The 26,208-nt window shown below is 39.2% G+C and overlaps 2 protein-coding genes across 2 annotated transcripts; both read left to right on the top strand.

The window, feature by feature from the left end:
* Positions 1–5,022: 5,022 nt before the first annotated feature.
* Positions 5,023–12,693, top strand: LOC125012005 (GTPase IMAP family member 8-like; the record flags this gene model as incomplete). Its single annotated transcript, XM_047591596.1, has 6 exons — positions 5,023–5,157; positions 6,542–6,610; positions 8,820–8,876; positions 9,175–9,786; positions 10,676–11,323; positions 11,570–12,693. Coding segments are annotated over exons 2-6 (2,460 nt in total), but the record flags the coding sequence as incomplete, so codon positions are not given.
* A 44-nt stretch (positions 12,694–12,737) lies between these two features.
* Positions 12,738–15,588, top strand: LOC125012804 (golgin subfamily A member 6-like protein 22). The gene is made up of 2 exons (XM_047592955.1): positions 12,738–13,984; positions 14,246–15,588. The coding sequence occupies exon 1, from the start codon at positions 12,763–12,765 to the stop codon at positions 13,981–13,983; it is 1,221 nt and encodes a 406-aa protein (XP_047448911.1). The 5' UTR covers positions 12,738–12,762; the 3' UTR covers position 13,984; positions 14,246–15,588.
* The last annotated feature ends 10,620 nt before the right edge of the window (positions 15,589–26,208 follow it).

Genomic DNA, 26,208 nt, shown 5'->3' on the forward strand with positions numbered 1-26,208 from the left:
CTCTGCAGGGCCTAGTCAATATTTGGATTCTTTCTCCCTAATTGATCTTCCTGAGCTCACTTCAGTTATTACAGCATCTAAACCATCAACTTGTCTTCTAGACCCCATCCGAACTAAGTTGCTCAAGGAGGTTTATCCATTAATTAATACCTCCATATTAAATCAGATAAACTTATCTTTATTAACAGGATATGTGCCCCAGTCTTTTAAAACTGCTGTAATTAAACCATTACTTAAAAAACCCACTCTTGACCCAGATGTTTTAGCAACTATAGGCCAATTTCCAACATTCCTTTTATCTCTAAAGTTTTGGAAAGGGTTGTTGTTAATCAGTTGCTTGATCATTTAAACAGGAATGGTTTGTTTGAAGAGTTTCAGTCAGGTTTTAGAGCTCATCATAGTACAGAAACAGCTCTGGTTAAAGTTACCAATGATCTCCTCATGGCTTCAGACGATGGACTTGTCTCTATACTTGTCCTGCTAAATCTCAGTGCTGCATTTGACACTATTGATCACAATATTCTACTACAGAGACTTGAAAGTGTGATCAAGATTACAGGAACTGCACTGGACTGGTTTGAATCATATCTGTCAGACAGATTCCAGTTTGTCCATGTAAACAACAACTCTTCTATATATACCAAAGTAAGCTATGGGGTTCCTCAGGGTTCTGTGCTAGGACCAATATTATTCACATTATACATGCTTCCCTTAGGCAATATTATTAGAAAACACGGCATAAACTTCCATTGCTACGCAGATGATACCCAGCTATATTTATCCATGAAACCAGATGAAACTAATCCGCTGGTTAAACTCCAAGTGCCTTAAAGACATAAAAGCTTGGATGACCTGTAATTTTCTACTTTTAAAATCAGACAAAACTGAAGTTATCGTATTTGGCTCTAAACATGTCAGAGATTCATTATCGAATCACCTGCTTTTGTTGGATGGCATTACCTTGGCCTCCAGTACTACTGTGAAAAACCTTGGTGTTATATTTGACCAGGATATGTCCTTTTATTCTCACATAAAGCAGGTGACCAGGACTGCTTTCTTTCACCTTCGTAATATCATCAACATTAGGAACATCCTTTCTCAGAGTGATGCGGAAAAACTAGTTCATGCATTTGTGTCTTCCAGGCTGGATAATTGTAACTCGTTACTGTCTGGCTCCAAATACTCTTTAAAAAGCCTCCAACTGATTCAAAACGCTGCAGCAAGAGCACTGACAGGAATTAGCGAGAGATCATATTACTCCAGTATTAGCTGCTCTTCATTGGCTCCCTTTAAAATGTAGAATTGAATTTAAAATCCTCCTCCTTACATACAAGGCCCTGAAAAGGCCTAGCTCCATCATATTTGAAAGACCTCATAGTACCATACTGTCCCAACAGATCACTACCATCTCTAAGTGCAGGTCTACTTGTGGTTCCTAGTGTTTCTAAAAGTAGAATGGGAGGTAGAGCCTTCAGCTATCAGGCTCCTCTCCTATGGAACCAGCTCCCAGTTTGGGTTCTGGAGGCAGACACAGTCTCTACGTCTAAGGTCAGGACTAAGACTTTCCTTTTTGAAAAAGCTTATAGTTAGAGCTGGACTTAACCATCCTTTAGTTATGCTGCTATAGGCCTAGGCTGCAGGGGGACGATGCACTGCTCCTCCTCCTCTCCTCTTTCTTCTCTGGCTCCTGTCCTCTAATATCTTATCATTTTATTTTCTATCTCTTATAATTTACTAACCACTGTGTCTCCCTCTCTCCCCTCCATCTTCTTGTGAGGGTCTCTGGTCTGGAGGCTGAATATCTGACCTGTGGAGTTCTAAGCTACATCTGCTGCCGTGGCCTCATCAACCAGCCCAGTCTTCATGGTCTGGAGTCTGTGTATCAGACCTGTGGAGCTCCATAAACTACATCTGCCCCAGTCTTCATGTCCTCCTCCAGTTTTCCACTTCTACCTAGATGAACTATTCACCAACCTGCCCATGATTCCTGTTATACTCACAAACTGTCACAGATCATCAGCTATGTGTTATATTACTAGACCCTACATGTTTCCTTCCGCTTGATGTATGTATCTATGACAGAAGTTAGTTTATCTTATTTCTTCTGCTCTTCTTTTCTCTTTATCTTCTCTGTTTCTAACCGGCTGGCCTTCGGCAGATGGTCCCTCCATATGAGCTGGGTTCGGCTCAAGGTTTCTTCCTGTTAAAAGGGAGTTTTTCCCTCAGGCTGCTCTGGAGGTTGCAGGCTGGTTTTTGTGAAGCGTCTTGAGACGATTTGTATTGTTATTGGCGCTATATAAATAAAGCTGAATTGAACTGATCAGGTCACACCACAAACACACTATGATATTTCATTTATTACATGCCAGCATAGGTCAATGTTCATTACCTTCATAGAATAAATGATATATACTGTAAATTATATATATTAGGATAAACTGACATGGCTGAAGTTAAAGACTTAAAGTTGTAAATGTTGCGTATATCCAGAGACATGAATGGTTCTGATGAGCTTTGACATAAAAACACTTCATTTGTTATCATTACAAATAACCATTTTCACAATAAATGCTTCAGCAGTGGCGTCATAGAGGACGTATAGAATAAGATGTGGTAGCAATATTTATCATTTTACTTTCATTAGTCATGAGTCACTTTCCATCAGTTGAGATTTAATTTGTAATTTCTTAACTACTATGAGAGTAAACATGTATTTTATAATACTAATAAAGAAAACTATTGTTTATTAGTATTATACTAGCACAGGCAGCATTAAAGGCACGTCCAGGTTGATAAAGGTGTTTTATTCAGTGATGTGCACAATAGAAAGAAAAAAGTCTCATGTGATGAGACCCTGTTGTGATTTGAGTGGGGAGGAGGTACAGGCATGCTCAGTACAGGAGCATGGTCTCAACACTGGAGGCTGATGGGAGGAAAGTAGGTCAGAGTAGAGACCGTTACAGAGGACATCACATTTAAATCCCAGTATAGAGCTGGGTATATTTATATACTTTTGAGACATGCTGCTAACAGACTGTGACCTGGACCTTTGTTAACTCTATTGTTCCAACAGAGACTGTCCACTGTTACCCAAACATCAAGCTGTGGGTGAAAAAGGAAATCATAGCCATCCTGAATGAGAAGAAGAGAGCTTTCAGGGCTGGCAGCAGAGGAGGCGAGAGATATACAGAGACACTTGAAGATGAAGATCAGAGAGGCTGAGCAGGAATACAGGAAGCTTCATGGACGTGGCACAGAAAATCACAGACTTCATCAGGAAAAGAACATCAACGACGAGACAAGGAACAAAAGGAAGGCTGGACTATAAATACACAAGAGGGCTCAGGGATGACAAGACACAGGTGAGACGGGATAATGACACCTGGAGAAACCAAAGAACAATTAACACACGAGGCACAAGAGACAGGAAACACAAAACATGACACACACAGACATGACAGAAACATGAGGCAAGATAGATAGGAAACTAAGAAACTCAACAAAATAAAACAGGAAACTCAAAACATGATCCCAAAATAAAAGCCAGACACAGAACCATGACATAGAGGAGTGGAAGGCAGCGTGGAACGGGCCGATGAATTCAATATGTTCTTTAACAGATTTGAACACCACCATCAGCAACTCCTCCATCAACACCTCTATTGTTCTGGCCCTGACAACTCCTCCTCCAATCTCTCCCCCTCCCCCTCCTTACAGCATCTCATCTTCCAGTGGAAGACATTTTCTCACCTCTACCCTCATCTACCGTGATCATCACTGACAATGTTAGAAGACATCCTAGTTCCTGTGCCGAAGTGGCAGCGGCCTTGGTGGCTCAAAAGACTACAGACCTGTGCCGCTGACCTCCCACATCATGAAGACCCTGGAGAGACTCATCTTGGAGAAGCTCCAGCCTGTGGTCAAGCCACATTTAGATAGTTCACCTCTCAGCCCCAACATGGAGTAATCTGCCTGCTCATCCACATCTATATATCCCCACCTGGAACACTGTAAGAGTCATGTGCTTTTTCATGTTCTTTGACTTCTCCAGTGCTTTCAACACCGTCCGTCCGGCTCTTCTGGGTAAGAAGATGATGGCGATGCAGGTGGATTCCCCCCTGGTGTCGTGGGTTGTTGACTACCTGACTGGCAGTAACAGTATGTGCGCCTGCAACGCTGTGTGTCAGACAGGCTGGTCAACAACACTGGGGCACCTCAGGGGACTGTCCTCTCTGTCTTTCTCTTCACCTTTTACACCACGGACTTCAACCACTGCACAGAGACCTGTCATCTCCAGAAGTTTTCTGGTGACTCTGCAGTGGTTGGATCCTTTAGAGGGTGACGATGTGTCACATGGTGTGAGCAGAACCATCTACAGCTCAGTGTGACTAAGACAAAGAACCTGGTGGTGGACCTGAGGAGGACTAAGGTGAATGTCGTTGAGGATTATAAGTATCTGGGGGTTCACATTGATAATAGACTGGACTGGAGAAAGAACACTGACGCCCTGTACAGGAAGGACCAGAGTCGCCTCTATTTCCTGAGGCTGCTGAGGTCTTTTAACATCTGTAGGACTATGCTCAGGATGTACTATGAGTCTGTGGGGGCCAGTGCTCTTCTATGCTGTTGTGTGCTGGGGCAGCAGGCTGAACAGACTGATCCTCAAGGCCAGTGATGTTGTGGGAGTGAAGCTGGACCCTCTAACAGTGGTGTCAGACGAGAGGATGCTTCACCAAGTGAAAGTCATCTTGGACAACGTGACCAACCCACTCCATGACTCCAAGAGTTCATCAACTTGTATAACTCCTCACTCTGAGTGTCAGACACTAATCAGTTGGTTGGATGAATTCATTCTTGTGCAATAACCCAGATTTTTACTGTGGTTGTGCAATAGCTCATGTTCACTTTTTTGTTATACACATCTCTGCTGATTAAATGTTGATGGCTGACATTCCTGTTAAACCTTCAGATCTGTTTCTCCTCCCACATTCTCTTGACTTTTATTTCCTGTCTGATGTTGGACTGACTGCATCAGACGGAGTCTCAGCTCCATGAAGCCGGATCATCTCAGTGATGTAGACTGAACTGTCTCCAGGTGACTTGAGCTCTGAGGATAGAATCAGATGTGATCAGGTGTAAAGTGACCATCAGCTTCAGGTGAGTGTCTGATTCTATTAACATAGACTAACAGAGCTGGAAGCAGCTTTCTGTTCACTCTGACTTTAAACTAACTGACATGAACACACACTGTCTCTCTGGGTCTCTGTTTATTATATGCACATAAGTAAATCAGTCCATCACTCTAAATGTAATGAGATAAATGTGTCTAAATCTATGGTGAGTACAGTTTGTATTTGGATCATTTTACCTCCTCTACTTTAGACTGTAGTAGAACCAGAAAAACCAGAAACGAGTCACATGATCATCAGTGTGATTAGATGGAGGTGTCAGATTTCTGCCTCTGTGCTGCTGGAGCTATTTATCAGATTTATTTTAAAGTTTGTGTGTTTGATTATTTCCATTTATTTTCACCTTAACTCTCTTTTTATTATTTATTAGAAAAGATTGTAGGTCTATACTTTTTTTTATTTATATGTCTACATCATGATAAAAGAGGTTGCAGGAGCCACACATTGATAATTTCTATTTTTCTTGACTCATAATGACTGAGTCCTTGTAGAGGATGTGAAGTCATCTGTCTAAAGTTGAACCTTAAGAAAAACATAAAGGAGGCAGTACTGACTCCTGATGTCAGCGATTAACTCACTCTTTTTATTATTATTTTGATTATTTTCTTGATTAAATAATAAATGTTAAATGCGGTACCTTAACCAGTGCTGTGTGTTTTATGTGTGATTTAACAGTCATGAGACACTTGGTTTGTCTCCTCATAGTTCAGCCATTATTATCAGGTTAATGTAAATAAACTTAAGACATTTTTAATGGGAAAAGGTGAAATAAATAACATTATACTAACACATGCAAACCTGTAGTTTCCGTCTATAGAGGAAGGGAGGCTGAAAACAAATGTTCCATCGCATCAGTGAAAGGTAAAATGTTGATGGTTGACATTCCACGAGATCTTTTCTCTGCCACATTCTTTGTGAACTGAGTTTTCCTTTTATTTCCTCGTTGAGGTGATCATGTTAATACCTGGAGATAAATAAAGCAGCATCATTACCCTCTCTGTTCTCTGACTTTAAACTAACTGACATGAACACAGACTTTCTCTCTGGAGGCTTTAAATCAATGAACTCTGGGACCTTTCATGCACCAGTGAATGTTCTTTATAAGTTTTTGCTGCCAGTTTCCTTCAAGAACCTGTTTTTGTTAAGGCTGTAGTTGAGCCAGAACAACTAGTTGGACTAGAAAGAGATTCCTTAGATGTTGGCATCAGATTTCTGTAGCGTAGGAACTGTTAACTAATTCCTAACCTTTCCATGTGTTTGTGTATGACTCCCGTCCTTTTAGAGACTACAGTTTAATAGCAGGTCTTTGGGGGGGGGGGTTCACTATTAACAGAACTATTTGATCCTTTCAGGCTGTTGAAAGCTTCAGCTGAGCTCCAGGTGAATGTGACAGAGCGACAGGATGGAGGATCCAGACCACGGTGAGTCCACTCAGACACCATCAGTCTGGAGGTGGGAATGAAGCCACTATCACACACATTCACATAGGTTTATGCCTCTCACCAATATACTACATCAGTGAATAAATCATGAAGTTATATTCGCTTCTTAATTGGTAACCTTGATGTTTGCTAAGATACGATGTCAGTGATTTTCAATAGTTTTGATTGGATAAAAAGTTTGTGTTGAGCTTGTGTATCGTCCTCATTGCTCCTTTCTGCAGGATGATAAGTGAATGTAAGGAAGTTTTATACGTATATTCACAAACATCAGCACAGTTAATTTAAATATGTCACGATCAGTGAACAGTAAAGTGTGTGGAGAGAATTATTATCCAGGAATTGTTTTGCTTTGTGAATGACTGCAATGCTTCTTGATACGTTGGACTGTTTCCACCTCATCCCGTCATCTACTATAATACCTACAAATCTGTGTTTACTGAGCCTTTACCAACATAAACTCAGTCTCACTTACATTTAATATTTTATTCATATTTTTAGTTTTTGTCATTTCCTCATTTATATCTGTTTCCACTTGTTTAACTTTTATTTCTGAACCGAGAATATTTGTGTCAAACGTGAAACTGAAACTGAATTTTAATACATGTCATTAATATAAAGGATAAACAATATAATGGGATCAAATGTCTTTTGAGATCGTTGAATTCTCCTAATGCAGGTTTTTTGTTGTCTATTGCATCTGTGATTTCCAGTCAGTTCTATTATTTCCTGTGATGCTGATCTGTCTGATTTTTATTTCTCCAAAAATCTATCCATTCTGTTGTTAAAGGGCTTTTCACATATAATATTTTTGAGAGTTGTGGTATTATTGAGACAAGTTTGTAGTTTGTAAAGTTGTGTTTGCTCCCAGTGTTGTCTAGCATACAATGACTAAGTTCCACATGTGTAATTAATGACAAATCAATGCCATTATAATTTGTTGATGTTTTATTGTCTCATGTTAATTTCATCGACCTGGACTGCTTTCACAAACACTGGGTGTGGATTCCTTTTGAACAGTGTAATCTATACAGACTCCATCAGACTCCACATTTGGGATCTAATTTACAACAATATATATATATATATATATATATATATATATATATATATATATATATATATATATATATATATATATATATATATATATATATTTATATTTTTTTTTTTTTTTAACAGCATTTATAATTTCTTGTTATAGTATATAGTATTAGTAGTATAGTATAGTACGGTACAGTAGTAATAAAGTATTCTGCTTAGTCTTATTTTATTTAACTTATTCTTATATCTTTTATATTTACCTTCAGCGTCTTCTGTTCTCTGCTTCATGAAACTCCTGTAAAGTAAATGTTTATTTTTATAGGTATTTCTTAAACCTTAATCAACCATGGACTGCTCTTATACACTATCCCTTTATTATATTCCTTAATGGGATATGCATTTAATATTCATATTATGAAACAAATGCAGTTCATAATTGATCATATACATTATATGCATCTGCTTCATCATAGTATATTACTATTAATTCATGTTTTAAAGTAACTATCGCCTCCTCTGACCTATTTCATCTATGTTATTTCATTTTTACAATGATTGTCATATACTGTGAATACTGGGAGGAGGTCGTGATATCACTAATTAATAACCCACTTATTGTGTTGTTTTCTATTTCATTGGTGAATATGTTATCTATCAGAGACTATGAGCTGTTATTCTGTGTCTAGTGATTGAAGGAAAGTGACTCAAACTATGCATTGAATTAAAAAACATTTTTGATTGTTGGGGTTTAGTATATCAGTATTAAAATCCCTGCAAATGAATGAAGATACTTTTGTTGCCCATTTTTATTCCCATGTTTTCCATCCATTCCCTGAACTGGAACTCTGTATGTAGAACTGATGATATCTGTTTTCTTTTCAACACTAATCTGTATCGTGAGACATTGAAGAAGACTGTCAATGTCAGTCATAATAGAAGCATCACTGCCTCTGTTATCATGAAATTCAAGTTCAGATCACCATATATTGCAACACCACCCCCACCACCACCTTTGCTCTGTCTGTTGTCATTTATAAATTCATAGAAGTAGAAGAAGCTGTACCAAAATATACTACTCCAGATATTTTTGCATGAGTAAATGATTAATTGATTTTATGAATTAATCTCTGTGTCTCTGTCTTTACAGTCACAGTTGATCGGCCTCTAAAGCGCAGCAACAGCTTTGAGCTTCTACCACCAAACTGTGAGTTTAACTGATTTTGAACTTTTCTGTTGTCTGATCATATCAGACTGAAAACACTGATGCTGGATCTACATTAATTCATAGATTCTTATCCTGATCCTGTGTTAGTGGAGAATGTTGAGATCCACTTTACAGTTCAGGTGGTGAATGTTACAGGATTTAAGTAAACAGTTAATCCTCCTATAGAAACTATATACACACATTAAAACACAAAACTGAAGAACGTGATAAGTTGATCACTAATAGATCCTCTCTAATGTTGACAGAAATAATCTAGTTGTTCTTTCTCTTCTTTCAGTGTCTGAGCTGAGGGTTGTTCTTCTGGGGAACAGCTGCTCTGAGAGGAGTTCAGTGGAGAACTTCATCCTGGGAGAGAACACGTTCAACCAAGAACCTGAGTCCTGTCAGAGAATCAGTGGAACATTAAATAGCAAAAAAGTAGTTGTCATCAACACTCCAGATCTGCTCCATCCCAACTTCTCTGAAGATGAACTCAGAGAACATGTAGGAACCTGTGTGAGACTCTCTGATCCTGGACCTCATGTGTTGCTGCTGGTTCTACAGCCTGAAGACTTCACTGAGGAACACAGACAGAGACTCTGCAGAGTCCTGGAACTCTTCAGTGATCGATCATTTCATCATTCACTGGTTCTGATATCATCACCCAGAGAGGAGAGATCAGTAGAAAACTACAAGAACCATCCTCCATTAAAAGAACTGATCAGAAAATGTAGATACAGATACTTGAGGAGGAGGGATATTGATCATTCAGAGCTGTTAACACGTTTGGGTCAAATAGTGAAGGAGAACAATGGAGAACATCTGGACTGTGAGGTATCTGAAGATGCATCAGCTGATCTACCAGGAGATCATCAGACACAACACAAGGAAACAAAGACTTCTATCTTAGGTGCAGTTAAAGCTGCTGGTAAGAGAATGAACCAGGAAATAAAAACTTTATTCACACAAATTATTTTTATTGGTTTAGAGCTGAAAATGATTGATGTCATGTTTTCTCCAGGGCTGAATGTGATTAAAGGAGCCACTGATCTTCTCCCTCTCTCCTGGTGAAACACTTCATCCCACAGTAAGTAGATTTATCACAGTCCTGACCATGTGTTTAAACACAGATGTTTGGTTTTAACTATAAATGAATAGACCCAACAATTATTCACCACTGAATAAAATAGAAGGAAATCCTTCATTGTTTAGTCTCTTATCTGTTACATTTAAATGTAAATGTTCATATGTATCATTGTGTCCTTGTCTCTGTTATTTTACAGCGTCTGATTTCAGGATTGTCCTGTTGGGGAAAAGTGACAACAAGAAGACAAAACTTGGCAACTTCATCATCAGACTTCAAGGTTTTCAACTTAAACATTCAACCAGACACTGTGTGGCCTCCTGTGGAAAGTGGAGAGGAAAATCAGTGACTGTGGTTAAAACTCCAGATGTCTTCAGTCTTCCTGTGGAAACATTTGCAGAAGAGATGAAGAGCTGTGTGAGTCTCTGTCCTCCTGGACCAAATGTTCTGCTGCTGTTAGTGGAGCCTTCTGATTTCACTGAGGAGAACAGAAAAACTCTGAAGTTCATCCTGAGTTTGTTTGGACGAGATGTCTTTAAATATTCAATGGTGGTCATCACACATGAGGATGAAATGAATGTCTCTCTTAATGAACTCCTTGGAGACTGTGGATGGAGACTCTACAACACATTCAAAGAAGGTCACAACCAGCTGATGGAGCAGATTGAGAAGATTGTTGATGAAACCAGAGGAACCTTCCTCACCTTCACTGAAGAGACCATCAAACCAAAGTTAAACCTGGTTCTGTGTGGGAGGAGAGGAGCAGAGAAGACTTCAGCAGTCAAGGCCATTTTAGGTCAGACAGAGCTTCATTCAGCCTCCAACTCATCAGAGTGTGTTCAGAATCAGGGAGAGGTGTGTGGACGTTGGGTTTCCCTGGTGGAGCTGCCTGCCTTGGATGGAAAACCTCAGGAGGCAGTGATGGAGGAAACATTGAGGTGTATCTCCCTCTGTGATCCTGAGGGCGTCCATGCCTTCATCCTGGTCCTGCCTGTGGATCCCCTCACTGATGAAGACAAGGGAGAGTTAAAGATCATCCAGAACACATTCAGCTCTCGAGTCAATGACTTCACCATCATTCTGTTCACTGTGGAGTCAGATCCAACTCATCCAGCTGTTGTTAACTTTGTAGAAGGAGACAGAGACATCCAGGAGATCTGTCAACGTTTTGGAGGAAGATCTTTTGTTCTCAACATCAAGAACAAACAGCAGATCCCACAACTGTTGGAGACTGTAGTAAAAGTTAGACTCTCCAATGTTAAACCAAGCTGCTACACAACAGGAACATTTGCTCAGGCTCAGATGGATAAAGTCTTACAACAACAGGATGAACTTGAGAAGCTGAAAAAGACCAAAGTCTCCTGTAAGTCCTTTAGTTTCTCATGTGTCTCTTTGTTCATACTCATGTCTCTACATTACAGTCTTGAGTCGACAGTAAACTGTAGCTACTGTGAACCTTTAAGCTAACTCCAGATGTTGTGTCTTTTATTAATACATGGAGGAAAACTCTCCTTTGAATCATTTTCTTCATGACCCACTGACATAAAATAGAAGAATACAAACTGAAAAGAAGAATCAATTAACAAACTGCTTTTTAACTCTGTTCCAGCTGCAGGTGATGAAGAGAAGCATAGTCCAGAGCGTCTCAGGATTGTGTTGATAGGGAAGACTGGAAATGGAAAGAGTTCTTCAGGAAACACCATTCTAGGAAGAGAAGAGTTTAAAGCCAAATCAAGTCAAACATCAGTCACCAAACTTTGTCATAAAGTTCAGGGTGAGGTGGACGGTCGTCCTGTTGTTGTAGTGGACACTCCTGGTCTGTTTGACACAACTTTGTCCCATGAAGAGGTCAATGAGGAGATGGTGAAATGTATCAGTCTTCTGGCTCCAGGACCACATGTCTTCCTGTTGGTGTTACAGATTGGAAGATTAACTCCAGAGGAGAAGGAGACACTGAAACTCATCAAGGAAGCATTTGGAAAGAATTCAGAAAAGTTCACCATCATTCTTTTAACTGGAGGAGATAAACTGGAACATGAGGAGATGACCATTGAGAAATACATCAAGGATGAATGTGATGATTCCTTTAAGAAGCTTATCTCTGACTGTGGAGGAAGATACCATGTGTTCAATAACTATGATAGAAACAACAAGCAACAAGTCAGAGAGCTGATAACAAAGATTGACACCATGGTGAAGGAAAATGGAGGCAGCTGCTTCACCAATGAGATGCTGCAAGAGGCTGAAGCAGCAATAAAGAAAGAAATGGAGAGAATCCTGAAAGAGAAGGAGGAAGAGATGAAGAGAGAGAGAGAGGAACTAGAAAGGAAACATGAGGAAGAAATGGAAGAAATGAAAAGAAGAATGGAAAAAGAGAGGGAACTAAGAGCAAAGCAACTGAATGAAATGGAGGAAAACATCAAGAAGGAACGAGAGGAAAGAAAGAAAGAACAGGAGAAGAGAGAAGGAGAAGAAATGAAAAGACAACAGCAGGATGAACGACAACGGCAAAGGTGGGAACAAGAACGTGAAGATTTGGAGAAAAAAATCAAGTTAGTATCAGAAAGAAAAGAAATAATTGATAGAAAACTGGAGGAGAGCAGAAAAGAGATGGAAGAAAAACGAGAGGCCTGGGAGAAAGAAAGAAAAGAATGGTGGGAGAAACGAAAACAAGAAGATGAACAGAGACGACAGGAGGAGAAAACAAGAATGAACAAGATGGAAGAAATGAAAAAAAGTATGGAACAACAGAGAGAAGAAATTGAAAAAGAAAGAAAAGAGAGAGAAAGACAATTTAAAGAAATGGAGGAAAAGATCAAGAAGGAACGAGAGGAAAGAGAGAAAGAACAACATGAGAGAGAAGAAGAAGAAATGAAAAGAAAACAGCAGGAAGAAGAACAAGTACGAGTGTGGGAACAAGAACGAGAAGATTTGGAGAAAAAAATAAAGTCAGAATCAAAAGAAAAGGAAACGATTGATAGAAAACTGGAGGAGATGAGAAAAGAGATGGAAGAAAAACGATATGCCTGGAAAAAAGAACGAAAAGAATGGTGGGAGAAACGAAAACAAGAAGATGAACAGAGACGACAGGAGGAGAAAACAAGAATGAACAAGATGGAAGAAATTAAAAAAAGTATGGAACAAGAGAGAGAAGAAAATGAAGAAGAAAGAAAACAGAGAGAAATGAAACTTAAAGAAATGGAGGAAAAGATAAACAAAGAACGAGCAAATAGAGAAGAAGAAGAGAAAAAAAGGAAACAGCAGGAAGAACAAGAACGACAGGAGTGGGAACGACAACGACAGGATTTGGAGAAAAAAATCAAGTCAGAATCAGAGGAAAAGAAAAAGACAGATAGAAAACTGGAGGAGAGCAGAAAAGAGATGGAAGAAAAGAGAGATGCCTGGGAGAAAGAACGAAAAGAATTGTTGGAAGAGTGGAAGAAACGAGAACAAGAAGATGAACAGAGACGACAGGAGCAGGAAACAAGAATGAAAGAACTTGTAGAAAAGTACAAGCAGGAAAAAGAAGAAAATGAAAAGAAAAGAAGAGAAGAGGAGCAGATCAGAAGAGAACAAGAGGAAAAAGAACGAAAACAACTGGAAGAAAAACTGGAGAATCTGAAGAAGACGCATGAAGAGGAAGCCAGAAAGAAAGCTGAAGAGTTCAATGAATTCAAAGAGAAATATAAGAAGGAATTAGCAGATCAGAAGGAAGAGTCTGAGAAACAAATGAAAGAGAAAGATGAGAAGTATGACATGTTAAAGGCTCTTTCAGCTCTCAAGGAAAAAGAGAAGAGGGAGAAACATAGAAGAGAAATCAGTGACTTGGTGAAGTGTGTGACTGAAAACAGAGGAAACATGAAAAAAATCAAAGAGTTACTAATAAAACATGAGAATCAAATGAAGATTGTGAAAAACGAAGAGGAAAAAGAAAAACTGCAAAGAAAACAAGAAGATGAAATTAGTGACTTGATAGAGAAACTGCTGAAGGAAAAGTCATCATCGTCCTGTAGCATTTTATGAGGTAAACTTTTCATCATAAATGGTTTATAAACAGCACAGTTTTGGATTCACTTTCTTTTCTAATGCTAATTCAACATAAAACATAAAAGTAACCCAGTGTTTCCTAAAATCATCTCAAACACAGTTCCTTCTTGGTTCTCAGTCAGTTACTTTAACATCTTACCGATAGCAGCTAATAGACACCTTTGTTACATCACATTTATGCTTCAGTTCCTTTTACTGAAGTCAGACATGAACTAATTTCCTCTCTGTATCTATCCAGCAGGTTGTTTTTGGGTCAGTGTTCCTCCTCTTGTTTCACCCGGACTCCTCGTCTCTGTCCTTTAGTTCCTGATTGTGCTTCAGTGAAAAATGAAAACTACTTGTTCTGGTCTCAGATCTCAAAGATTCGACTGCCACAGAGATACTGAGTGATGTTTCTGCACCTGGTTTATCTGAGATGTGTTCCAACATAGTCAAACTAGCTGTTTATCCCAAACGCAATGAGGCAAAGCTCCTTCATAACTGGTGTGATGATATATCTTGTTATAACAAATAATCTCCAGAATATTCAAGGATCAAATACCTAATATTGTGTCGATCTAGTGAATTCAGAGGCTAGGTCAACACCTTATGATGTTCTTCATGTTTTTATGAGTTGTTTCTTAAGTCTTTTTGTGTGTCTGTGTCTTTCGGACTGTATTCTCCGTGTTTTGTGATTTCTTTTTGAAAGTGTGGAAGAGGGAGAATTTTTCTACGTTATGTTTAGGTAATCCCTAGGTAGAGGCATAACAATCCATTGAAGCTGTGTCTACCTGCTGATCAATGAGACCTTGTAGTTTTTACTCTTTGAAACTCTCTAAATGGAGCTGATCTTCATTCTGGATTTTCTCTCTTCAGGTTTGTTCAAATCAACATTTTATGGTGGAAACATTCGAGTTCTTTTCTTTCCTGTTTTATCTCAGACGTGTTAATGTTAAAGAGTCGATGCAGCCAGATGCTGTTCATCCTGCAGGAAACCTTCATCTTCTGTTCTCTTTGAGTCTTTGTTTCTAAAATCCAAAGACATGAATGAAGAGGAAGCAGCAGGACTTCAGCAGGAAGCTCTGGTTTTCTTTACAACATGATGGAGAAATGATGTTTGTGATTTGAGTGAAATAAAATGTTCTGAAGTCACAACATGAACTGAACTATGAAACACATGAACATCTTTAACCTGATGTGCAGATATCAGACTGTAGAGACAGAACACATTTTCTTTTTCATCCTGCTTTGATTTATTGAGTCTTTATTTCTGATTATGTAATGTAGATGGATTTCAGTGTATGTATTGATCATCCAGATTTTTATCTTGATATTTGATCCAAAGAAACTTGTAACCATGAGATAAACTGTCAGATATGTCCTGATAAATAGAGTGACATTAGAAACATGTAGAACATCTGTATTTAGACGTCTTCTCTCCTTAACATCTCCACAATCTGTAGCTGATAAGAACTGATTTTACATTCTCATCCAGTTCATTATTTACTAACCAGAGTATATGTTGAATATCTGACTCATTTTATTGGTTCATTGTGAAATTAAACAGCCACAGTATCTGAATAAAGCAAAGTGAACTGAGAACTGGACTGATGAGGTTTTGTCACATTAAGACTGAGAACACACAATCAAACATGTGACTCCTGATTAAAGGTTCACACATGATCAGTAGTGACCAACAAGAGAACAGCACAATATTTACCTGGCAGCTAAAACTCACCCACACATACAACACAGTTCCAGTCTCCTCATGTCACAGGAACATTAACACTTTAGACGACTGGAAAACATGGAGGTACATATTAAAGAGGTTTAAAATCTGACGCTTGTTCTCCAGTTTACATGTGAATACTTTCAACTAACACATATTTATAAAAGAGGAGCAAAAATCAATGGAATGAAGAGAATCTGTCATAATTCCAGTTTTCATATCCTTAACTGAACTCTAACCAGCCATGAGGGGGCGATAGAGCCTCACTTCATTCACTGTGGCCTCTTACTTAAAACACGTCACTGTTTTCTGTCTGTCTAAACACTAAAACTACATTACCCAGGGTGCACTAAGGGTCACACACTTTCTGTTTTCACTCATGAAATCATGAAAACTATTTCTGGTCAGGGTCAAAAGCAGAAGAACTAGAAGAGTCAGTAAAGTTGCTCTGGGTTCAGAAAGTTGGATGATGACGTATTCACAGGTTCTTAATGAAGCTGGTTGAGTTCATTTAAGTTGAGAATAAATGAGCAGCTCAAGTTCACCACCTCCAGCTCTTTTAATAGAGACATAATCGAGACTGCAGCATCTGGTGACTCCTCTCACTGTCCTCTATCACTGTCCTTTTTAGAAAAACCTTGATTAGAGATTCATATCAAACTCAAATCAGACCAGGACAGAACTGACTTTCAAATATAAAATTCACTCAGCTGTGGACACCAACAATCACATGATGTTAGTTCTGACTATCACACAGATGGCACAACTCACACCAATCAACCAATGTCTCAACGTTCTGTTTATCTACAGGGTCAAATGTTCTATCAGCATCCCCTAGATCCTCTATATTGAACATGATCAATAGTTGTAATTCACTTTCACTTTAGTCTGGAATTAAGTCACTGAACACAGGTCTGGGAGTAGAGGAAATAAATAATTAAGAGAGAAGACCACAAGCTGAAACATCAACTCACATCAGTCAATGCATCTACATTTCCTCTCTCCCTGCAGTGGTGGTGCACCTCTCAGTAAGTTACAGTGAACTGAGTCAGAAATCCTCTTGGTCACATTAACATGTAGGATTCCAGCTTTTCTAGTCACCAGATTCACATTAAACTTTATTTATTTCAACATCTTTGCAGGTTCAGGATGAAATGATAAGTTTCAGATCAAAATGTCGTCTTAAACAATGACCACCTCCTCACTCATTGTTGATCCACTTGTAGTGTTTCACTGTGATTCTCTGTGTTACTGTTACAATTTACAACTTTTACAAAATTGCTGCTCGTGTGCTGACGTGGACCAGAGGGCGGGAACACATTACACCAGTTTTAAAATCGCTGCATTGGCTCCCCGTGCACCTCAGGATCGATTTTAAGGTTCTTTTAGTAATTTTTAAATGTCTTAATGGTCTTGGGCCTTCTTACTTGTCCGACTTACTTTTACCGTATCCACCCTCACGAACCCTGAGGTCCTCTGGCGCCGGCCTTTTAACAATACCACAAGTTAGATCTAGGACACACGAGGGGGCAGCATTCAGTTATTTTGGCCCCGACTGTGGAACAGCTGGAGAACCTCAGGGCAGCAGAGACTATTGATACTTTTAAAAAGACTCACCTTTTTAATCAGGCCATTTCATGATTTCAATTCCCATTAACTCTACTTCATCACATTGGATTTGTAGTTATCTTATTGGAATTTTATGTGGTTTATTTTTACATTTGTTTACTTACTTTTATAATGAGCTTTTATTGGTAAAGAGTGTTTCGATTCTTCTTTTATCATTTTATTACTTTGTTTATGTTTGTATCTATGATTTTTTTATCTATTTGTCTCAATGTCTTACCATATTTTATTGTCATAAAGCATGAATGGTGATGTTTGTGAACAACATCTGAATTTGAATGTCACATTTTATCTTCTAGTGCCCTGTCTCTCAGCTGGGAGGTTTCCAGCCTCCCTCAACCATCTCAAGGACAAACAGATGAAGATGAGATGAAGATTTTATCTTCTAGTTGAGTCTTGACTGATCACTCAGTGGTTCTTTCAGCATCAGACATCATGGATAACACACGACCTGGTGAGTTCTGTAGTACAACCACGACCCCAAAGCCAATGAGCGCCAAACCAGAGAGAGACAATGACACTCAGTGATGAGTGGGTGAGATGAAGTGTGGACCTTGTTAAGTGATTATGCCATAGTTACTTTAGAGAAGCTATAAGCTTTTAATATTACTGTGTTACCTTGTGAGGACGGCAGCCCAGGGACAAAGTCCAGTCCATTGTGCTTCATGCTGCTGTTTATTGTTGCCAACTTCTCACAAAATGTGATTTCTGACTAAACATGTCATCCAAGGGTCACTGTGAGCCTCCATTTCTTTACACACCTTAAAATGTGCTACCTTCTTCCATCTCATTTGACTCCCTGGACCTGCTCTTATAGACTTTTACAATGCACTGTGACTGTAGTTCTCTTCTTCCTTGCTGGTTCAAATGAGATTTTCTCAAATAAATCCTTTCTTGGCTGCAGGGGACGATGCAAACTAGACTCAAATGTTACCTGTTGCCCACAAATTATGCTTTTCACCAATTCCACTATCTCTTATCACCCACTCATTTTCTCTTATCCAGGGATGGTCCACACTTATTCCACATGGCAGTAGCTTATCTTCTTATTATTTTTACTATTGTTGTTCATATAATTACCATCATTATATCACTTTCTTTTACTGTGTTATTATCACTGTTATTTGGCCAATAGTTTTACACTAGCGTCCCGATTACACACTTTTCAAAAATTACAGACAGGTATTAAAATCTTTCTGGTATTCCACTGTATTGAACTTAGACTTGAAGTGTCGTACGGTATTACTAGTAGATTATATCTCATTGGATTTCACTCATCACAGTAGATTGTAAGTGAGCCAAGCAAGCCACAGAGGATTACTGTGACTGTTGTGCATATTGTAAACATTTAGATTTATATTGTAGGTGACTTGACAGGTGAAAAGGTCTGAAGTTCAGGGCTGGAAATCCTCTACATTCTCTTGGTTTCTGTGGGGTGAAAAGTTTGATTTGAGTTTCCTGTGGAATTTTTATTTTTTTATTTTTATTATAAAAGAATCTGAGGTGTTAAACCAATGAGACGTGGTTTAGACTGAGGTCATAGCAAAAAGGTTTATTTTAGGTAGAATGGACATTTTAACTGCTGTTATTCTTCCAGTTAGAGCGACAGGTAGATTGTTCCAACAAGTGAGGTCTTCTTCTATACTTCTTTATTTGTCCTAACTTTCTGTAGTCCAGGTCAGGGCTCTTCACTGTGTTTTATATTAAACTAAGGCTAGTGACAAATAAAAAGACATCTTGCTATTGAGCATTCAATCCTAGCTATTTAAATAATACACAGGTTCATACACTGATGTTTTTAATTGAAACATGTGCCAGGTGCAGTGAGTTGGGAGGTCGTACTACTGCCATTTATAAACCAGTGGCACTAATAGGCCATCACTCATTTTAGTTTCCACATATTTAAAATAAAAATATCAATGTAAACAGCTTCTACGCAGAATTATCATGTACATGACAAAATGTTTGTATTGGCATTGGTAGCAGATGATAACCTTAAAATTATAAGGTTGAAATCTTATATGCTTCCATGTAGCAGAGCTCTTCTGTGTTCTGTCCAGCAGGTGGCGCTCCAACATTAACTACTCATCTCTCATCCCCTTATCCCTGGACTTACTTTCACTTTCTGTGTTTTTGTATTCGTTGTGTCGCAGCAGGAATCCGAGCTGGTAAGAACTGAAGTCAAATTGAATAAATAGAAATAATCTGGTAAAGATCCATCGACGTTTAGTCAGAGATGATTTACTGCAGATTAACTCGGTGCTGATATGAGTGAATGAATAGGAACCTGGCTGGAGAAATATTAGTAGGCTGTGTTTGAAGAGGAAGTAGACGGCGCAGCAGAAATCAAAAAAATAATATTAGATTTACTTATTTATTGGTTTCAGTGTTTAACGTCTGACATGTGCCTGAAAATGCATCAGTCTGAAAAGACGGAGACGCTGTTTTAGACGAGAGCTGCTGTTTCCTGCAGAGAGAAGACTTCCTCCGTGACATTTACTTCACTTCAGACCAAGTCTTTTCTGGGATCATCTTTCTCATTAGTTTAATGATTTTTACATTTTGAAGTTATTAAGTTATAACTGCCGATCAGTTTCTACAGCGGTTTGGAGGAATTTGATCCCATTCCTCAAACCAGAACCACTTCAGACCAGATGCCGCAGAACAGGCCCAAACCAGGACATTAGCGCCCCCATGTTTCATGGACGGATGAGGTTCTGATGCTGGAATGCAGTGTTGGTTCATCTCCAAACATGACGATGCCCAAACATTTAAACCAAACTATTCTACTCTGGTCTCATCTGTCCACTAAACATTGTCCTAATAGACTTCTGGCTTGTCCAGATCAAACTGCAGCCTGTGTCTTATTGGAGAGCAATGTCTTTGTCCATCACACCGTGGCCGTGCCATCATACGCTTATTTCTCTTTATTTATTTAAACAACATAACTTCCAAGTTAAAAATAAGTCCATGAACAGAATGTTTAAGTCTGATGTGTGAAAATGTTTCGATATTGAAGTTTTTGAGAGGTTTACTCAAAGCTACAGTACATTTAGTGTTTTAAGTTTTAAATGAAGCCGTTAGCATGAAGCATTGACAGGATTAATACACACAAATAAAGGAAGAGCAAAGAATGAACAGAAGAAAATCCTCCAGGACAGTTTTTATATTTTGGTTTTTATATAAACAAGACTCAGTGACCTGATGGTTAAATTAATATTTAAACTATCAAAGAGTGTGAATCACAAAAGTTAACGTCTTTTCCTTCTTCTCTGCAGCTGAATCTGTCTGTGATGTTTCCAGCAAAGTGACATAATGGCAACACGTGAGTCCACAGTTTGTTTTTTGCTGCATCCTTGATCAACTCAATAATTGTTTAGTTATAAATGAGCTCTTTTTCATGTCTGTATTATAACACATAGAGTAAAAGTTAAACTGACACTTATCTTTGAATCCAAGCACCCATCATTGATTCATCTTCTTCTTCAGCATCTTATATAAACTGTCTGGCCCAAACGAAGTCGCCATTTGTATCAGAATCAGAATCAGAAAAAAACTTTATTTATCCCCGAAGGGCAATTAGGAGGACGAAGAGTGGTACATAAAATAAGAGCAGGAGAATAAGATTATAAAAAATAAAAATTGCAAAAGTGGGCAAAAAAATCAAACTGTAAAACAGTTTTAACTAAGCAAATAGTTTGAAGCCTCCTATTGGATAGTTAGTGCATGAGTGATTATCTTTCAGCTGGTATTCAACAAGCTATGTAACCCCATCTGAGAGGCTTCTCATTTCTTCAATGACCATGTGTAAAGACACGTCCCGTGGTGGTGGAGAAGATGTTAGTCTGGTGGAGAAGGATAGTGGAGAACCATGGTCTACCAGGAAGAAATAAATCCTGATTGATGGAGAAAAATTTGGAAGAAAAGCAGCAGTAGAACTCAGGGCTGTGTTTAATAGTGGAAGGAAGAACATTTCACACCATGGACAATGTGAAGGGAACTCAAGGGACTGAACAGAAAACCACTAATCAGGGAGGGCAACTGGGAAATATCTGTCTATATCTGTCTGCTCCATGTTTTGAGTTTCCTGTTTTATTTTGTTAAGTTTCTTGGTTTCCTGTCTGTTGTGCCTCCTCGTGTTTTCCGTTGCTTGCCCGTTGGTTTCTCCTGGTGTGATCACCCTCATAAGTTTCACCTGTTTCTCATCAACCCTCAGCCCTTTGTGTATTTATAGCCCTGCCTTTCCCTGTGTTCCCTGTCCTTTTTTTTTGGTTTTTGTGTTCCATGCCATGATTTTTGATTATCCTGCTGTATCTGCAGCACCTTTTGTTTAAATCTTGTCTTTAGTAAATACCTTTTGGTTGATCACCATCATCATCATCTTTGTCCTGCGCTTAGGTCCTATATTAAATCCCCTCAACATGACAAAAATGATGCAGGGAAGGTGAGCAATGAATGCATGGGAATAGGGGAAATAGGAGTCAGAGGGCAGCAATGACATGAGGGCAAAGATACTAATGATGGAGGTGAATGACTGAGTGATAAAAAGGAAAAACAGCAGCAATGATACGAGAGATGTAAGGAAAACTGTTGAAAACAATGCAGGGGACAGGGCACCATCCATGCAAAAGTCATAAAGACAAAGCTTGGCTTGAGGAGAAATGGCCATAATTAGAGCTGGGGACTCTGGAAAACCTTTGAGCAGTTAGTGTGGATGCAGTCTGGAATTTAAGCATGATGGCAACAGACCAACTTTGTGCCACTAAAACCGTATAGGTAGTGGGACTTCAGGCAGGCTTATGGGACGTTGTGATCAGCAACATAGGAAAGTTGCACTAAACTTAATTTCTGTGTCCTTACAGTTACAGAACCACCTGTGAAGCGCAGCAGCAGCTATGGATTACTGCCTCCTGACAGTGAGTCACACTCGTGTTTCATTTCAGTTCAAAATATTTAACAGTTGACTATTTCAGAGTTTTAAAATGACAGTGTGTGTTAATGTTTCTTAAATCCTGTCATTTCAATGCAAGTATAAAGAACAATGTAGATGGACGTTATGTCCCTGAGTTATTGGGATCTCTCGGTTACCAGAGACAGCAACACCACAACCAACAATTCCCTTACAGTTCAAATACAGGTTATTATTTTAACTAATCAAAATTACCAAAACGAATGATGAATACAAAGAAATAGGCCTCATGCACAGCTTATGCTTCTGCATCAGTTTGATGTCATAGGTACAAACGACAGCCCAGATCCTCACGCTACAACCTGATGTGCACCTACCCAGAAATGTAATTACATGTCATTGCAACACAAATTACAAGAGCTGTGATTGATCCACTGTAGTATTTCCAACTGCTTCACCATCTCCATAATTTTTGAATTGATTGTTTTAGATCAATAAAGATGGAACACACTGAGGAAAAGTTAACTGATGCTGTTCAGAGATACAGACTTGTCTTAACCCAAGTTGTAGCAAAAGATTTGGTTGCCATTGTTGAAAGTGAAGAGGGAAGTAGAAATGCACAAATGGCTGCGTACTATATAAAGACACAACCAAAGAAAAGCTGGACTCACTAAAACAGCTAAAGTAAATAATAATACATGGAGTGGCACCAACCTACTGCCCTGTGAAGAGTTTAGGGCACCCCAGACTTATCACAACCATCCGCTGCAAATTTATAACCAAACCAAAGGAAAAGGAAACTGGTCTGAAGGTCCTCAGAGAGACGTAGATGGGAACAGAATCCCTTCAGGACTGATGCTTCTGTAGCAGGCAGTGAACCCCATCCATAAGTCATTACCTGCAGAAAACAAAGAAGGGGGGAGCACACAACATAGACATAAATAACCAGGTGCCCCGGCACATGACATATGTAGAGGATAGTAACAGTAACCAACAAATGATGTTATATAAGGAATTAAGGGATATTTTACCCCAAAAAAGAGAAAAGGCGAGTCAAAGAATCTTTTCCCACCATGAGTTCAGTCTGAAGTCCTTAATTCAAGCTGTGCAGTAACTAATATTTAAAGTGTGAGGCCCAAACTGTCAGACACCATCGAATTGAATACAGTCCCCTCCAAAAGCATTGGAACAGCAGAGCAAATTCCCTTGTTTGTGTTTTTCACTGAAGACATTTGGGTTTAAGTTTAAAAGATGAGTATGAGACAAGAGTTCAGAATGTCAGCTTTTATTTCCTGGTATTTACATCTAGATGTGTTAAACAACTTTTGTCATCGTTTGTATTATACCACAGCATTTTTAGGTGAGCAAATGTAATGGAACAAATAAATAACATTTAATATTTGGTGATATAACCCTTCCTAGCAGTGACGGCCTCAAGCCTGTGACCCATTGACATCACCAAACTGTTGCATTCTTCATGTGTGAACTATTCCAGGCTTTTACCGCAGCTTCTTTCAGTTCTTGTTTGTTTCGGGGGGGTTTCTCCCTCCAGTCTCCTCTTCAGGAGGTGACATGCTGCTCAATTGGGTTAAGGTCAGGTGACTGACTTGTCCAGTCTAAAACCTTCCACTTTGTTCCCTGATGAAGTCCTTTGTTTTGTTGGCAGTTTGCTTTGGGTCATTGTCCTGCTGCAGGATAAAATTCCTCCCCATTAGTTTGGATGCATTTCTCCGTAAACTGACAAAATGTTCAGAATTCATTCTGCTGTTACCATCATCAGTTACATCATCAATAAATCTCAATGAGCCTGTTCCATCACGCCCAGGCCATGACAAGAGCTCCACAATGCTTCACAGATGAGCCCGTATGCTTCGGATCATAAGCAGTTCCTTTCTTTCTCCACACTTTGGCCTTTCCATCACTGTGGTAGAGATTAATCTCGGTCTCATCAGTCCATAAGACCGTGCTCCAAAACTTTTGTGGCTCATCTCTGTACTTCTTTGCAAATTTCAATCTGGCCTCTGACTCTTACTACTGATGAGTGGGTTGCATCATTTGGTATGGATTCCAACAGTGGATTGTGATTCCTTTTCTCCCTGCACTGTGGAGGATGTTGGTGATGTCACTTACTGATGTTTTGGGGTTTTCTTCACAGCTCTCACAATATTTTTGTCATTAACTACTCTTGTTTTCCTTGGCCGACCTCTTCGACGTCTGTTGCTCAGTTCACCAGTAGTTTCTTTCTTATTCAGGACATTCCAGAGTGTTGTGCTTGCTATGCCCATTGTTTGTCCAATAACTCTCCCATAGACAGCTCTCTGGTCTTCATGTTGGTTGATCCTCTTTAACAAGAAATGCAACTTTATAGGATTCAACCTAAAAAGTAGACTAGTCATACAGAGCTATTTAATGTTTGAACAATCAACCTTAAAGGCAACACCTGAGACTTGTATTATGAAGAGAGCTCAACTTATCCGGTTTTACTCCAACTTATCCAGCGGAACTTATCCAGAACAGTGACGATCTGGATAAGCCGTATGACGACGCTGGTTATCAACTCGCTAACTCAACCCAGGTTTGTGAACGCGCACATATAAGGGTGGGTTCCAAGGCAGCAGAACAATCACAATCATGAGGCTGATCCACCAGCATAAAGGAGCAAAGACTGATTCTCCTCAGATATGAAGAAGAAAAAGTAAATCTCACTCGAAATCTTGAAAAGTCAAAAATGCGGCTGCATTGAAAAGACGCCATAAGCCCTGGTAAAGGACTGCAGATTGCATAAGTGCGCAAATTACACATCAATGGCTCAATTAGTTTACATTTAACAAAGCCACGAAACCCAATCACTGAGCTGCATAAATGAATGACAATTAGTTTCATTCCCCCAGATGTAACCCCTCTGGAGTAAAAAGATAAAAACATCATTTCATCTTCTTAATTCTATAATGTTACCTGGGCTACAATAAAGCTGGAAGCTGATGCCACAGTTACATCACATCAATACATCAGGTTGTTGTCTTGAATGAAATGATCCTGATTCTGAGCTGTGTTTGAGCTTAGCGGGGACAAATGGCTAAAACATCCTCTTCTTTGTGTGATTATCTCCTGGAAGATGCGTTCACGCCGTAACGCTCTTCTAGTGATTTGGGCTCCAATCTCAATCAGGTCTTCAATGAAAGGACACGTGATTCTTTCCTGAACAGCTGATTGGCCGGTGGGCGGAGCCTTTTATGGGATTCAGATAAATCCTGAAAGTTACCCTGACCTGAAGCAGGTTAGCTGTTCAGAGTAAGTTACCATGGTAACGTAGCTCCATAAGAATGAATCCAGCTTTGTGATACCAGAAACCCAGAGTTCACCCTGAAGTTACCTCCATAAGTCTGTGATCCGGCTTTGTGATACCGGCCTCTGGTCAACAAGAAACACCTGTCAGTTCCATTACTTTTGCTCACATAAAAATGCTGTGGTATAATACAAACGGTGATATATCCTAAGTTGTTTAACACATCTTGATGTAAATAACAGGAAATAAAAACTGACATTCTGAACTCTTGTCTAATACAAATTTTTTTATCTTAAACCCAAATGTCTTCATGGAACAACAAAAACAAGGGAATTTGCCGTTCTATTCCAGTACTTTTGGAGGGGACTGTAGATGTTCTTACGTCAAAGGAGTGATAAGTTACGGTTTAAACCACTGTGTAAACCACTGAACCCATTTTCTTTTCAGTGTCTGAGCTGAGGGTTGTTCTTCTGGGGAACAGCTGGACTGAGAGGAGTTCAGTGGGGAACTTCATCCTGGGAGAGAACAAGTTCAACTCAGAGAAAGAACCAGACCTTCTGTCAGTCAGGGGGAAGTACAAAGACAAAGAAATAGTTCTTATCAACACTCCAGATCTGCTCCATCCCAGCATCTCTGAAGATGAACTTAGAGAACATGTAGGAACCTGTGTGA

The sequence above is a fragment of the Mugil cephalus genome, chromosome 8 (assembly GCF_022458985.1).
Source record: "Mugil cephalus isolate CIBA_MC_2020 chromosome 8, CIBA_Mcephalus_1.1, whole genome shotgun sequence".
NCBI classification, from domain to species: domain Eukaryota; kingdom Metazoa; phylum Chordata; class Actinopteri; order Mugiliformes; family Mugilidae; genus Mugil; species Mugil cephalus.